Below are 16,548 nucleotides of genomic sequence, written 5' to 3'. Positions count from 1 at the left end.
AGGTCACCTAGATCCCTCTGTCTCACAACATTCTGCAGTCCCTCTATTCTTCCTGCCAAAGCAGGCAAACTCATTGAACATTTCTATATCCCTTTGCGGACTCTTTCTACTCTCCTCACAACATGCTTTCCTGCCTATCATTGTATCATCAGTAAAACATGGCTACAACACACTCAGTCCCTTCATTAGGTCATGGTTGTACAATGCAAGTCATTGCGGCCCCAGCAGGAAGAATGATCTTATTGAAACTTTTACTATTCGGAGGGCGTTTGACAGGGTGGATGCTGGGAAGATGCTTCCCCTCACTGTTGGGGGGAGGGCGAGGCAGTATCTAGATATAGGGGGGCATAGTTTCAAAATATGGTGTCCTCGTTTAAGTTGGAGACTTGGAGAAATTTCTTCTCTGAAAGGATCATTATTTGGAATTCCCTTCCCAAAGAGCAGTGAAGGTTGGGTTGGGTCACTGAGTATATTTGAGGCCGAGTTAGACAGGTTTTTGAATGGAGAAGGGAATCTGGGAGCAGGCAGAAAAGTGGGCCACAATTAGATCAGCCATGCTCTTGTTGAATGGCAGAGCATGCCTGATGGGCCGAATGGACTACTCTTGGTGTGACACTCCACTAGTTACAGTTTGCCAATCTGAAAATGGCCCATTTATACCGACTTTGTTTCCTGCTAGTTAGCCAATCCTCCATCTATGCTAATATATTACCCCTATGTCGTGATGATTTAAAAAAAAAGTTTATATATTATTGTTACAAGTAGGCTTACATTAACACTGCAATGAAGTTACTGTGAAAATCCTCTGGTCGCTACACTCCAGCGCCTGTTCGGGTACACGGAGGGAGAATTTAGCATGGAACATTCAACTAACCCGCACATCTTTCGGACTGTGGGAGGAAACCGGAGCACCCGGAGGAAACCCACGCAGACACGGGGGAGAACGTGCAAACTCCGCACAAACAGTGACCCAAGCCGGGAACCGAACCCGTGTCCCTGGCACTGTGAGGCAGCAGTGCTAACCACTGTGCCACCGTGCTACCCACGTGACACCTTAACAAATGCCTTTCAGAAATCCAAATACACAGCATCTAGATTATCCCCCTTTATCGACCCTGCTTGTTACATTCTCAAAGAATTTATTAAAACACAATTTTCACTTGATAAAACCCTGTTGACTCTGGCCGACTATATTATGATTTTTTTAAAATGTCCTTCAATGATTTTCTAAAAAAATTGATTCCAGCATTTTTCCGTTAGCCTAGCCGGCCTATAGTTTCCTGCTTTCTGTCTCCCTCCATCTACCTACTTTATAAATATGCCCCTTGCTTCCAAATCCCTCCATAGCCTTGCCCCTCCCTATCTCTGTAACCTCCTCCAAAATGCACCTCTTAAAACCTACCTCTTCAACCAAGTTTCTGATCACCTGTGCTAATATCTGCATCTGTCATATTTTGGGATGTGGGCGTCACTGGCTGGCCAGCATTTACTGCCCATCCCTAAGGACATTTAAGAGTCAACCACATTGCTGTGGCTCTGGAGTCACATGTAGACCAGACCAGGTAAGGACGGCAGATTTCCTTCCCTAAAGGACACTAATGAACCAGATGGGTTTTTCCAATAATTGACAATGGTTTCATGGTCATCATTCGACTTTTAATTCCAGATTTTTATCGAGTTCAAATTTCACCATCTGAAGAGATTTGGGGTGGAGTGAAGAGATTCCGATGATAGGAGCAAAACGATGGTCCAAATAGCGTCCTTCTGCACTGTAGGGATTCCAAGATTCACCATCTGCCATGGTGGGATTCGAATCTGGGTCCCCAGAACAAGACCCTGGGTCTCTGGGATTCCTAGTCTAGTGACAATACCACTACATCATTGCTTCCCATGCATCAGTTGCATTAGTTTTGATGTTGCTGTTTTCGACTGTTACAAGTCGCAGATCCTGGGATTTCTGGGGTTACACAGAAACTAGTTCTTAAAAGGACAATATGAATCCTCACACAGCAAGCCAACATGAGTTTAGCAACAGTGAACTGCTCATCGCGTATTATCACATTTCTCGCTAAAAGATCGTCATACCTTGACTATGCCCCGAATGTGCATCTTTGCAATCATCTCAGAAGTGTACAGGAACATCAGGAGTGTGTCCAGGGTAAATGTCACGTACTGGAGAGGCGGGTAGTGCTGAAAGGTCCTTGGTGTATTCATGCAGACGGAGATAACACTGATGATTGCAGAAACCCGTAGCAAAGAGTGAACCCACTGCACACAAAGAGAGAGCATTAGTCAGCCCCATCCCTCCTTTAAGCTGCAAACACCGAGGAGACCGGCATCTGCTGCCTCTGCTTTACAGCTGCTCGTATTTTCAGAATAGCTGTTAGAGGTTGTGGGATAATTCAAACCCAGGACACAGACAGGGACAGAAAGAATTCCAATGACAATCCATCATTCATTACAACCTTCAGAGCCATACAGTGCATCATTTGATCATTTTATAGCGTGACAGCTGTGTATAAACCAAGGGTTCGGTGCATCAAAGGCTTCATAATTTGCAAGATTCTGTGGTTTTTGTGCCTCCAGAGTCTCCCAATAAGTGTCTGGCTGTTTCCAGGTGTCCAATTCTTGAGAGTGTTCATTAATCCAGGATTCACTACAGTGTCCTCAGCTACCACATCCAGGATACAGGTCAACTATCAATATCATTATCCTTTGTCCTTCAACTTTCCATCCAATACATCACTGAGATTAGTTCACACAATTACAAAAGATAAATACTCGTCACAGTCACCAGGATGTTGCCTGATCTCGAGGGTGTTGGCTGTGACGAGAGGGCGAATAAACTAGGATTGTTTTCGCTGGAAAGACAGAGGCTGAGGGGAGACCTGATAGAGGTCTACAAAATTGTGTGAGACATCGACAGGGTGGATAGTCAGAGGCTTTTTCCCCGGGGGGGGGGGGGGGAAAGTGTCAATTACAAGGGGGCACAGGTTCAAGGTGAGAGTGGGAAAGTTTAAGGGAGATGTGCGGGGGAGAGAGATGGATGCCTGGAACGCGCTGCCAGAGAAGGGCGTGGAAGTGGGCGCATTAGCAACATTTAAGAGGCATCTGGATGGGTACATGAACAGGGAGGGAATAGAGGGATATGGACCGAGTAAGGGCAGAAGATTTTATTTTGTTTAGTTAAGTTATCATGACCGGTAAGGCAGCTCAGGCTTGGGGGGCTGAAGGGCCTGTTCTCATGCTGTACTTTTCTTTGTTCGATCTCATTCAACTTCACCCCCACCTGATGTAATACCTCACTTTTGATGCAGTTTTCCCCCTGATTTGCAGTCCTTTAGTTTTCTCGATATTAGGTCTCATTTACAGAGTGATTATTTCACCCACTTTGTACATTGTTGAATTTATTTGATACTAAACCAATGCAACTTCCTTGAGTTCACAAACTTGACCAGTTTGAAGTGAGTTGCCGGATCCAAGTTTTAAAAAATTCTTTCATGGGACATGGGCGTCGCTGGCTAGACCAGCATTTATTGCCCATCCCTAGTTGCCCTTGAGAAGGTGGTGGTGAGCTGCCTTCTTGAATTGCTGCAGTCCATGTGCTGTGGGTTGACCCACAATGTCGTTAGGGAGGAAATTCTAGGAGTTTGACCCAGCGACCGCAAAGGAACGGTGATATATTTCCAAGTCAGGATGGTGAGTGGCTTGGAGGGGAACTTGCAGGTGGTGGTGTTTCCATGTATCTGCTGCTCTTGGCCTTCTAGATGGGAGTGATTGTGGGTTTGGAAGGTGCTGTCCAAGGATTTTTGGTGAATTGCTGCAGTGCCTCTTGTAGATAGTACACACTGCTGCTACTGAGCGTCCGATTGTTAATGTGGTGCCAATCAAGCGGGGCTGCTTTGTCCTGGATGGTGTCGAGCTTCTTGAATGTTGTTGGAGCCGCACCCATCCAGGCAAGTGGGGAGTAATGCAAATTGAGATTTTGGCACACCTCAAATACAAAAATTGTTACTGCAAAACCCTCTCCCATCTGTGCAGACATTACTTCACCGACAAGATCCTTACAGATGGTGCAGAAGAAACATAATTTAAAGACATCTGTGAAGAAGAGAAAAAAATCATGTGTTGCAACGGGACAATAATTTGGGTTGTTGTGATCTGGAAGGCACTGCCTGAAAAGGGCAGCGGAAGCAGATTTAATCATCTCATAGCCTCTTCGATAATTGACTTACAAGAGGGAATTGGATAAATTCTTGAAGGGGAAAAATTTACAGGGTTATAGGGAAAGAACAGAGGTCACGTACCAACCGACTCAAGAACAGCTTCTTCCCTGCTGCCATCAGACTTTTGAATGGACTTACCTTGCATTAAGTTGATCTTTCTCGACACCCTAGCTATGACTGTAACACTGCATTCTGCACTCTCTCCTTTCCTTCTCTATGAATGGTATGCTTTGTCTGTATAGCGTGCAAGAAACCGATACTTTTCACTGTATGTTAATACATGTGACAATAATAAATCAAATCAAAAATCACAGGCACGATGGGCTGAATGGCCTCCTTCTGTGAATTTCTGTCCTTTTCAGGTATATATCCAATCCACCTTTTTATAAAATAGTATTGAATCTGTATTCACCACCTTTACACTCCAGATTAAGTAACAGATGGAAAAGAGATTGCAAATGGCATCTGAACACTTGCTTTTCCGGCTTCACGTTAATGAAGATTCATAGAAATCATAGAAACCCTACAAGATATTGTCAAAACAGACTGAAATTTGTTAAGCCATGGCAGCATGAAACTATATTTCAGTTGGAATCTAACAATTGAGGTAAAATCTTTTTATAAAAATAACCACGGGTATATAGATACATGAAGATTCTGATAATGCCTCAGTCGGGCTGAATGTAATTAAAGGGATATTAGATAAACACATGAGGGAAGAACGTACTAGAAGGATGGTTGAGATGAAGAGGGGCGAGAGGAGGCACGGGTGAAGCACAAACACCAGCATGGATCTGTGGGGCCGAATGGCCTGTTTCTGTGCCGGGTATTTTTTTGTAATGCTGCGTAATTACCAGAGGGAGGAGCCCTTTCACAATGTCCCCTTAATTCTACAATTCTCAGCGAATAGACTTTGGGTCAATACTTTAACAAGTCGTACAGCAGAATCACTGACAACTGATCAAGGCCTCAACTTCTCCTCTGATGGAGATTAATTAATCAAAAGCGACCCACCAGGAGGAGGCAATGGCCCAGCATAAACAGCGCTGGCGAGCAGGTTCTACCCAAATTAAGCGGTGAGATTGTTCACAGGATTCAGAGATGAGAGTGTAAGGATCCACCCCGACTCCCACCAACAAAACTAAACTTGCTGGAGCATATCAATGTACGTTGGACCGAATGGTCTCCATCTCTGCTGTTTGATTCTATGGGACCACGTGAATGTTCCAGTCACTCCAGAGGGACAGAAGTAGAACATTGCCAGAAATGGGCCCACAATCCCAATGACATCCTCACTCCATCAGTCCCAAGCAGAGAAATACTTCATAGAATAGAATCATAGAATCCCTACAGTACAGGAGGAGGCCATTCGGCCATCGAGTCTGCACCGACCACAATCCCACCCAGGCCTTATTCCCGTAAACCCACATATTTACCCTGCTAATCCCCTGACACTAGGGTCAATTTAGCATGGCCAATCCACCTAACTTGCGCATACTTGGAGTGTGGGAGGAAACCGGAGCACCTCGAGGAAACCCACGCGGACACGGGGAGAACCTACAAACTCCACACAGTGACCCAAGGCTGGAATTGACCCTTCTCTGGCACTATGAGGCAGCAGCGCTAACCACTGTGCCACCCTAAACCCTTCTACCTTAACGTGGGGCATGGAGCTCATGGTAAATTGTTAAATTGATTTACATAATCACAGACTCTCACAGAATGGGATTAGGTCATTAACCCCATTGTGAGGGTGCACACTCTTAGAACGAGCTGTCCAATTTATTCCTATCCCTCAGATTTTTCCCCATAATCCTGCAAATCCGTCCTGTCCCAATACCTTTTGAAAGTTCTTGTAGAATCTGATCACTGGTACTGTATTCAAGATCGTAACCATATATTGTGAAACTAAAGTCTCCACATTTCCTCCTCCGCTTCCTAATACAAATCTCTGATCGATGATTACCAACCCTCCAACTGTTGGGGACGGTTTCTCTCAATAAGAACTTGTTCAAACTGTCTATATGGAGTTTGCACGTTCTCTCCATGTCTGCCTGGGTTTCCTCCCGATGCTCCGGTTTCCTCCCACAGTCCAAAGATGTGCGGGTTTGGAGGATTGGCCATGCTAAATTGCCTTTGGTGTCCAAAGATGTGCAGGTTAGCCCCCTAGTATCAGGGGCCTAGGTACAGGCTCAATGGGCTGAGTGGCCTCCATCTGGTTAGCTCTGCTGCCTCACAATGCCAGACTTGTAGGTTCAATTCCAGCCTTGGGTCACTGTCTGTGCGGAGTTTGAACGTTCCCCCAGTGTCTGCGTGGGTTTCCTCCGGGTGCTCCGGTTTCCTCCCAGTCCGAAAGATGTGCGGGTTAGGTGGATTGGCCATGCTAAATTGCCCCTTAACCTCAGGAGGAGCAGCAAGATAAGATACATGTGGTTATGGGGATGGGCCTGGGTGGGATTGTGGTCGGTGCAGGCTCGATGGGCCAAATAGCCTCCTTCTGCACTGTAGGGATTCTATGATTCTAAAGAGTTTTGCTTTCGTATTAATGTCAATTGAGATTCTCTGTCCTAGAACATGGAGCGAGATATATTATCTCTGTGTTTGAACACTCCTGCATCATTCACTCTGTCTAACTTCCTTTGTTCTTTGTTCCATGATTTGTTCCATGATTCTGAACACCTCCATTAAATCTCCCCTTCTAGTGGATGAGGGGTGAACAGGATTGGGGGTGAGTTTGGGTGGCAGAGTGTGGGAAGGGCTCCTGTTTCTGGAGGATGGAAGGTTAGGTAAAAAAAACATTTAGAGACATCGAAACTGAACTCTTACTGAGGACTTCACCGTAAATCTGACTTACCGGCTTATTAATCCACAGAATGTCAGCATTGTCAGTGAGCATCTCATCAGGCCCAAAGTCAGTAACTGGCTGGCTCTCCACGCGTGAACTCTGTTTTCGTTTCAGCATTTTTGAAATCAACTTTTTTCCCAAGAGGTGAACTCTGTCAACATTAGAAAACAAAGCAGTCAGGCAAAAACAGCGGGCTGGACTTTCATGGGAATCGGGAGAATCTCCGTTTGGGACCCGATTCCCTCCCCCATTCCTGGGATTTCTGATTTTCAGGAGAGCCTTTTAAAAGTGAGCTCTTTCGGGGTCATCAGCCCCGTACCCTGCGCTCCTGACCCAGCCGGCCCCATTGCCAGGATAGGTGCGTCCTACACCGCCACACCTTCTCATGGAGTTAGGCAAGTTTTTTAATGAGTTTGGGCCGGCAGGGGTGCAGAGTGGTTAGCACTGGCCTCACAGTGCCAAGGACTCGGGTTTGATTCCCGGTCTGGGTCACCGTCTGTGTGGAGTTTGCACATTCTCCCCCATGTCTGCGTGGGTTTCCTCCGGGTACTCCAGTTTCCTCCCACAGTCCAAAGATGTGCAGGTTAGATGGATTGGTCATGCTAAATTGTTCCTTAGGTGTTGGGGAACTAGCTAGGGTAAATGTATGGGGTTATGGGGATAGGGCTCGAGTGGGATTGTGGTCGGTGCAGACTCGATGGGACAAATGGTCTCCTTCTGCACTGTAGGATTCTATGAATTGCGGCTCACAGTATCTCAAGATATGTTCTTAACCACAGTCTGAATGAAGGAACTTCCTGAAAGTCAAGTTCAAAAGGTCCCCCTCATTCTCCATGCCAAGATATGTTCCTCATCCACCCTCCCAGACCCCTCATGGCCCCATGCCAAGCTATGGCACTTCCATGCCTACCCATCCACTATACGCTGTGGAGAACCAATGAACCTTACAGTGACAATAGAACGTATAAAAAGCTTTAAAAAACATTAATCGGTAACTTCCCATTTTCTTTAAAAAAAACTTCCTTTTACTGCAGGCCTTTGAAAGTATCAATAGCAGAAACTGTAAGCATTTGAAACCTCTATCTTGTGTAAATAAACAGTCATGCAATTGACAGAAGAGATCAGAGTTGTCAAATGAGCTATACTTTCCCTGAGTCTCAGCTGTTTCAATACTCAAACAGTGTTATTGGCTCTCATTATGAGGTTTGTCTGAGAGCCCAAAAATCCATTAGACCGAGTCTCTGTGGCCGCCTCTGAACTTTGCCGTGAGTTGGCTGGCCCGACTCTAGCCCACACCCGTTTCCCTGGAATGAAAATGCTCTCTTTTCCAGTATTTTCTCCCGAAGTGATGGCCTGAGCTGGGAATCTTCCTGACTCCCGCTACTCACACTGAGGATGAAAGGTTTGGTCCATTATATCATGCCTGCCTTCAACCTTATCACAGACATTCCCATTTTGCTTCTTCCTCCCTTCCTTTGTCTCGACCGCCTAAACCCGTTAAATCTTTTTAACTTTTTCCAGTTCTAATTAAACATCATTTAGCTGAGATGTTAACTGTTTCTTGCTGGATGGACAGTGTCTGATCTGCTGAGTGTTTCCAGCATTTTCTGTTTTAAATTTCGCTTTCCGTCATCCTCAAGAGCGGCACGGTGGCACAGTGGTTGGCACTGCTGCCTCACAGCACAACGGACCTGGGTTCGATTCCCGGCTTGGGTCACTGTCTGTGTAGAGTTTGCACGTTCTCCCTGTGTCTGTGTGGGTTTCCTCCGGGTGCTCCAGTTCCCGCCAAGGACCACAGTCCAAAGATGTGCGGATTAGGTTGATTGGCCATGCTAAATTGCCCCTTAGTGTCAGGGGGATTAGCAGAGCAAATACATGGAGTTATGGGGAGAGGACCTGGGCAGGATTGTTGTCGCTGAAGTCTCGATGGGCCGAATGGCCTTCTGCACTGCAGGGATTCTATGATTTTAAACAGTTTTGCTTTTGTATTAATGTCAATTGAGATTCTCTGCCCCAGACCCTGGAGCGAGATGTATTCTTAGTGTGTGGAATACTCCATCATTCATTCAGTCTAACTATTAACTGGGAATACTGCATCTACTAAAGGAAAGACTCCCAATGACTCAATTACTCCTTCTATCCTTAATGTTCACACTTTAACTTCATTTTCGCCAGTGAAAATGACCATCAGTGAATGTTAAAAAAAAACTTTTTGATTGTTGCAGCATTTTGATTTTTGGGATATCCAAAAAATTAATCCGTAAACGAAAATAAAGTTTAACATCACAAAGATTTCTAAACATTTTTGGCTGAAGGGCTGCTTTTCAGATGGATTGGTCGTCACAGGCACCTCCAGAGAATTGATATAACATGAAAGCGCAGCATTTAAAGAGCATGTTATGAGGTGTTGCATGTTTATCTCCATACTTCTCCGTCCCTGTTCACTCCCTGCAAAAGTCTGAGGTCACGTACCAACCGACTCAAGAACAGCTTCTTCCCTGTTGCTGTCAGACTTTTGAATGGACCGACCTTGCATTAAGTTGATCTTTCTCTACACCCTAGCTATGACAGTAACACTACATTCTGCACTGTCTCCTTTCCTTCTCCCCTATGTACTCTATGAACGGTATGTTTTTGTCTGGACAGTGTGTAAAAAACAATGGGGGTGATTCGCCCCTAAGTAGCGCAGCGGGCCAGGAGACATCAGCAGACATCGCCGTCCTCCCGCTGGGCGCCACCGCGAGTCTCCACAGCGAAGATTTCCAGCTCAATCAGCTCCGCGCCGGGAATGGGCAATATGGGGATCTCCATTTACAGTTCATTAATGGGCCTGGAATGGAATTCTCCGGGCTCGCTAGCGTCCCCCCACCACCAGGAGGGGGGATGCCAATGGGGGTTATTCCAGCTCCCCACTAACGGAGAGCAGGCTGGTAGAAACAGAGGCCATTGAGCCCTCCCACCCCCCCGGGAGGTCGGGGATAAAGGGGCACTCTGCCACTATCCAAGGGGCAAACTGGAATGCTCAAGCGGCACCTTAGCACTGCCCACTGGGCATCAGGCATTGTCAAGGAGGGCGGGGCCAGAGGGGGCAGGACCACTTGGGGGTGGGGCCTATTGGGGTCACTCACTTGGATGACTGGGAGAGAGAGAGAAGAGGTGATGGGGCTGTTGGGGGGATCGGGACTGCCTGGGGGGAGGTGGGGTAGGGCAAAATTGGGAGATTGGTGCTGGCTGGGGAGGGGGGTGGGGTGGGGACATAGGGGTTGCTGGACCAGGGGCGCCTGTGAGGCCAGCGATCGGGGGGTGGGGGTGTCGGAAAGCCAATGATGAGGATTTGGGGGGCTGGCCAGTGATCGGGAGGCCGGCAGTGCGGGGTTACATTTGCCAATCTCCATGCTAACAGATCAGCGCATGCGCAGTGGCCCGCTCAGCGCTATGCTGTCGGAATCTCCAGCGGGAATAGGCCCCGCCCCTGATTTCCATGGCGATTCACCCTAGGGCACTGTGTGATGCTCAGAATGTCGGAGATTCATTCTTGAAATCACGCTGAAAAACCTAGCGGGAGTTAGTCCCATTTTCCTGCACATTGGGGACCAAGAATTTCTTTGGGAGAATCCCAGCCAATACTTTTCACTGTATCCCAATACATGTGAAAATAATAAATCAAATCAAAATTCCGAGGTGACTTAGCCAGCCCATCCTGATATGACATCTCTGCTCCCATCTCCCACTTTCACCCTCTTACTGCGGAGAGCCTGGAATGTCTTTCCAGACCCTCAAGACTCCACAGACCCAAGCACTACATATTCCCACGGGAGGAAATGTTTGTGGTCGAGCCCTCCGATTAACTCCCATACGGACAGCAAAATTCACAGGGGTAGAAGAGGGGCTTTCTTGGGGTTCGGAGGCAAAATCCATTGATCCAGCACTCCCACCCCAGATAAAGGTACACAGGTTAAAAACCGGCCAGCTCAGCTGATGTTCCAGATCTCCACACCATTTGTGTTGGATCGGGAAAGATTCTTGTTCCAAGCTCCATGTTCGGGGATTAATTTAAAAATTAGGAAAATAAATTCTCCCTCCTGAAATTTGGGGTTTAATTCCAGCATCAATTTCAGTTAGATTTCTTTCCTGTTGTACAAGGCCGCACCTGGAGTATTGTGCACAGTTTTGGTCCCCTTATTTGAGGAAAGATGTAGTGGCATTGGAGGCAGATCAGAGGAGGTTCACTGGATTGATTCCAGAGATGAGGGGTTTGCCGTATGAAGAGAGATTGAACAGTTTAGGCCGATACTCTCTGGAATTTAGAAGAATGAGGGGAGATCAAATTGAGGTATATATGGTGATAAAAGGTATGGATAAAGTAGAAGTGGAGCGGATGCTTCCTCTTGTGGGGCATTCTAGGACGAGAGGTCATAGTCTTAGGATAAGGGGTAGCAAATTTAAAACAGTTGAGGAGAAACTACTTCTCCCAAAGGGTTGTGAATCTGTGGAATTCACTGCCCCAAAGTGCGGTGGATGCTGGGACAGTGAGTAAATTTAAGGAGGAGTCGGACAGATTTTTAATTGGTAATGGGTTGAAAGGTTATGGGGAGAAGGCAGGAAAATGGGGATGAGGAGCATATCAGCCATGTTGAATGGCGGAGCAGACTCGATGGACCGAATGGCCTAAGTCTGCTCCTATATCTTATGAACTTATTGGTTTTAGTTTGGAATGTCAGATTTAAACAACCCCCCCCCCCCTTTGCAGAGACCAAAACATCAGAGTTGCCTTGGTAACAGGCTTTGCAGACAGTTGTATTTTGATAGCCTATGAGTTTAAAGAAGACACTCAGCGATCAGGGCCCTATCAAATTTGAATTTACTATTGCTGACACCATCAGACCAATCATGGTGTAGGGAAATGCATCAGTCATGAGGAATACAGGAAAACAGGAATTCAACTGCCTGCCTTCAGTGACTCCAGTTCTGTTCAGTTGAGTTCAACTGAGAGCCAGCCAGGACAGAAGGCCATCTTCTAAAGCAGCTCTCCACCCTATCAGCTAAAGAACTGTCTCTGAAGAGAATTTTCCATCTATCTCACAACTGGATATCAAGTCAGAAAGACCTTATAGACAGAGAGATCACCAGAAAAACTCCAAAAGCCACCAGACCTGGTTGTATATATTTTTTGAGAGTGACTAAAATTCTGTTACTACTATTTTGAAACTGAATGGTCCTTGTATTTATTCGAACAGCATTTCAGTCGAACCTTCCTTCAATTAGTATGTTATTTGTTTAGTTAAAGTTCCAGTTGGTTAAATAAAATAACTTGTTAATTATTCACTTAAAGTGAGTTTTTATATTAATGAGCCTCTAAGTGTTAATGTAGAATAATGTAGAATAGGGGCGGCACGGTGGCACAGTGGTTAGCACTGCTGCTTCACAGCTCCAGGGACCTGGGTTCGATTCCCGGCTTGGGTCACTGTCTGTGTGGAGTTTGCACGTTCTCCCCGTGTCTGCGTGGGTTTCCTCCGGGTGCTCTGGTTTCCTCCCACAGTCCAAAGATGTGCGGGTTAGGTTGATTGGTCATGCTAAAAATTGCCCCTTAGTGTCCTGAGATGCTTAGGTTTGAGGGATTAGCGGGTAAATATGTAGGGATATGGAGGTAGGGTCTGGGTGGGATTGTGGTCGGTGCAGACTCGATGGGCCGAATGGCCTCCTTCTGCACTGCAGGGTTTCTATGATTCTATGAGAATAGTTAACACCTTCCCAAACACTTTTACCAGATTATGAAGTGAGGAAAAGGGGATTAACCTCTGTGTCATAGCACAACTATCATGAACCCACCCGGTTCACTAGTATCCTTTCAGGAAGGAAATCTGCCGTCCTTACCCAGTCTGGCCTATGTGTGACTCCAGGTCCACAGCGACGTGGCTGATGCCTAACTACCCTCTGAAATGGCCGGACAAGCCATTCAGTTCAAGGACAATTAGGGATGGACAACAAATGCTGGCCCAGTCAGCGATGCCCACATCTCATGAAAGAATAAAAAAAGATGCATTTCCTTAACACCTTTAAACAAAGTGAAACATTCCGTGGCCCTTTACAGAAGCTTGGTCAAAGCCTGGCAAAAGGAGGAGAGGGAGGGAGAGAGGTTTAGGGAGGAAATTCTGGTTGTTTCACTCGGCAGAATGGCCACTGATGGCAAAGCGACTGAAACCAGTGAGGCCCAGGAAGCCAGAGTTCTAGTAGCACCGTGCTCTCGACGGGACCGAGGGGCTGGAGGCCATTACAGAGGTCCGGCATGATGGCACAGTGGTTAGCACAGCTGGTTCATAGCGCCAGGGACCCGGACTCGATTCCCAGCTCGGGTCACTGTCTGTGCGGAGTCTGCACGTTCTCCCCGTGTCTGTGCAAGTTTCCTCCGGGTGCCCCGGTTTCCTCCCACAGTCGGAAAGGCGTGTTGGTTAGGTGCATTGGCCATGCTAAAATTCTCCCTCCGTGTACCCGAACAGGCACCAGAGTGTGGCAACTAAGGGATTTTCACAGTAACTTCATTGCAGTGTTAATGTAAGCCTACTTGTGACGCTAATAAATAAACTCATAAACTCAAACTCAGGCAGTAAAGGCTGAGGCTGTGGCGGGATTTGAAAGCAAGGATGAGAATTTAAAAACCGCGTCACTGTTGGACTTGGGAGCCAATGTGGGTCAGTGAGGAGAGGGGTGGTGGGCCGGCGAGACTTTGACAGGAGTCAGGACATGGGCCGCAGAATTTGGATGAACCCAGAAGTTTATGAAGGTGAGAGGTCAGCTGGGGGAGCGTTGGAATAATCACATTTGGGGACCACAAGTGAATAAATATTCTCAAATCAATCAATTTGGGTTACCCACGTGTTTCCACACGAGGAGATCTAAAATAGCACCCTGACTGTACCTGGTAGCTAGCTAGGAACTGAAAACGAGGAGCTCAGAATAGAAGATGAACAAAAACCATGTCTATCTGCACTGATTCAATACATAACCTCGGATCTTTTGACATCTGTCAGAAGGAGGTGGAATGATTATTATTAGGAACAGGAACGGGTAAAAGCATCTATTTATAAGAAGGATGCTTTAAACAGAAATGCGAAAGGCTCCGACTCCTGGGCCCGGGATAAACCTGTTCCCTTCCCCCATCCCCAGCATCATCATTTGCTTTTCTGAATATGCGCCCACAGCAGCAGCCCTGCGTTCATCCAGCAGATAACAAAAAGATGTACTCGCAATTGCTGGTATCCACAGAGAAAGGCAGCTTGTGCTTCTTTTATATAGAAAGAACATCTCCATCACCCTCTCGCCGATCTTGTGCGAGCCTGGCAGACATTTCTGTACAAGATGCGATTGATACAGAAAGCCCAGAGGCAGAGTCTCAGTGAGATGGACATCAGGCTGATACTGACAACTCACCGGCCACTCTCCCGGCGGGACCCGGAACGCGGTCAAAGGAGCCACTTGCAACCAACAGTTCTACAATTTCATTTCTTTTCCTCCTCCCATCCTATTGGAGACCTGGGTACCGGAACTGCAAACCCTTCTACTGAGAGGAGGCGGGATTTCCGGTGAGGACAGGTGAAATTGACCAGAAACTCACCTGGTGCTGCTCCCGCCTCAATGAAATTCCAAAGAAAAACCTTGGGTCCTCCTCAGGGTTATTTAATAGTAATTGGTGTTCCTTTTATTAGGGTGGATAGCTAAAGGAGAACTAATTAACCATCTCAAGGAAACTTAGGAAAAGAGGAAATGCTGGAAAATCTCAGCAGGTCTGGCAGCACCTGTAAGGAGAGAAAAAAGCTGACGTTTCCAGTCCAGATGACCCTTTGTCAAAGCTTTTGACAAACCATAACCCTAATCCTAACGCTAACCCAAAGCTTTGACAAAGGGTCACCTGGACTCGGAACGTCAGCTCTTTTCTCTCCTTACAGATGCTGCCAGACCCGCTGAGATTTTCCAGCATTTTCTCTTTTGGTTTCAGATTCCAGCATCCGCAGTAATTTGCTTTTATCAAGGAGACTTATAACTCGAATTATAAGGATCAATGGCAAATCATAGAATCCCTGCAGTGCAGCAGAGGCCATTCAGCCCATTGAGTCTGCACCGACTCTCTGACAGAGTGGGGTAAACGTTACTGTCCCGTCCACCATGGGAATTGGAGCAGGCGAGAGACGGGCCATAGAAAGGCCCATTGACCTCAGGTGGGATTTTCCGGTTTCAGGGCAAGCGAGGCCAGAAAGTCCTGCCCAGTATCTTACCCAGGCCCTCTCCCCATTACCCCAAGTATTTCCCCCACCAATCCCTCAAACCTACACATCTTGGAACACTAATTTAGCATGGCAAACTCCACACAGACAGTGACCCAAGCCGGGAATCGAACCCGTGTCCCTGGTGCTGTGAGGCAGCAGTGCTAACCACTGTACCACCTTGATGATCATGAGGCGACATGACCATTTTCTTTTGAAAGCAGCATGGAGTTTGCACCTTCTCCCTCGTGTCTGCGTGGGTTTCCGCCTGATGCTCTAGTTTCCTCCCACAGTAAAAGATGTGCAGGTGAGGTGGATTGGCCTTGCTAAATTGCTCCTTAGTGTCCCAAAATGTGTCAGTTAAGGGGATTAGTGAGGTAAATACATAGGGTTACAGCGATAGAGCTGGGGTGAGTCTGGGTAAGATGCTCTGTCAGAGAGTCGATGCAGATTCGATGGGCTGAATGGACTCCTTCTGCACTGTAAGGATTTTATGATTCTATGATTCCAAGGTCACTTCACAGGTTAACCACATTGCTGTGGGTCTGGAATCCCATGTAGGCCAGATCAGGTAAGGACAGCAGATTTCCTTCCCTAAAGGACATTAGTGAACCAGATGGGCTTTTACGACAATTGAATGGTTCCCTGGTGACCATTCACTGAGAATGAGACTAGCTTTTAATTTCAGATTTTATGAATTGAATTTAAATTCCATCAGTTGCCACGGGATTTGAGACTAATCGGATAGATCTTTCAAAGAACCTGTTCTGGCACAATGGGCTAAATCACCCCCTATTGTGTTGTATTACTCAATGTTTCTGTTGCCACCTCTGTTGACTGTGCCCTCTCTTCAGAGGAGGACAGAATCAGCATATAATCGCTCTACTTGTCACCGCATGTTCTGTCTCAAGGTCACCTGGGCACGGACAAAGCCCCAGAAGAGCAGCAGATGATTGGAGGGTCCACCTTGGACCTGAGTGACCATCTTGGCCAGATGCAGGAGCAGGCCAATGAAGAGGTCATAAAGTCAGCGAATGATAGGCCATAGGAAGGGGTCACTTTGGCCCATGTGCCGATGCCAATAATTTGAAAAAGCTATCCAATCAGGCCCTCTGAAAATTAGCAGCTTGCATTTAACACAGCCAAACATCCCCAGGTGTTTCATAGGAGCATTAACAAGAAAGTTTTAGAGCGAATATTGGAGGAGTAGAGAGAGTGG

The 16,548-nt window shown here is 46.8% G+C and overlaps 1 protein-coding gene across 1 annotated transcript in view; it reads right to left on the bottom strand.

Annotated features, from left to right (window-relative positions):
• The window catches only part of nalcn (sodium leak channel, non-selective), a 225,950-nt gene extending 218,747 nt beyond the window's left edge, over nucleotides 1-7,203 (bottom strand). Inside the window, exons 1-2 of the mRNA XM_078221539.1 lie at nucleotides 7,081-7,203; nucleotides 2,086-2,268 (exon numbers count right to left, since the gene is read on the bottom strand). Of these exons, the coding sequence (XP_078077665.1) occupies nucleotides 2,086-2,268; nucleotides 7,081-7,188 (291 nt within the window). The 5' untranslated portion in view covers nucleotides 7,189-7,203. The remainder of the gene's footprint in view (nucleotides 1-2,085; nucleotides 2,269-7,080) is intronic.
• Nucleotides 7,204-16,548: the final 9,345 nt, after the last annotated feature.

This window comes from Mustelus asterias, chromosome 10 (genome assembly GCF_964213995.1).
Source record: "Mustelus asterias chromosome 10, sMusAst1.hap1.1, whole genome shotgun sequence".
NCBI lineage: Eukaryota > Metazoa > Chordata > Chondrichthyes > Carcharhiniformes > Triakidae > Mustelus > Mustelus asterias.
This window is presented reverse-complemented; position numbering and strand designations above follow the sequence as displayed.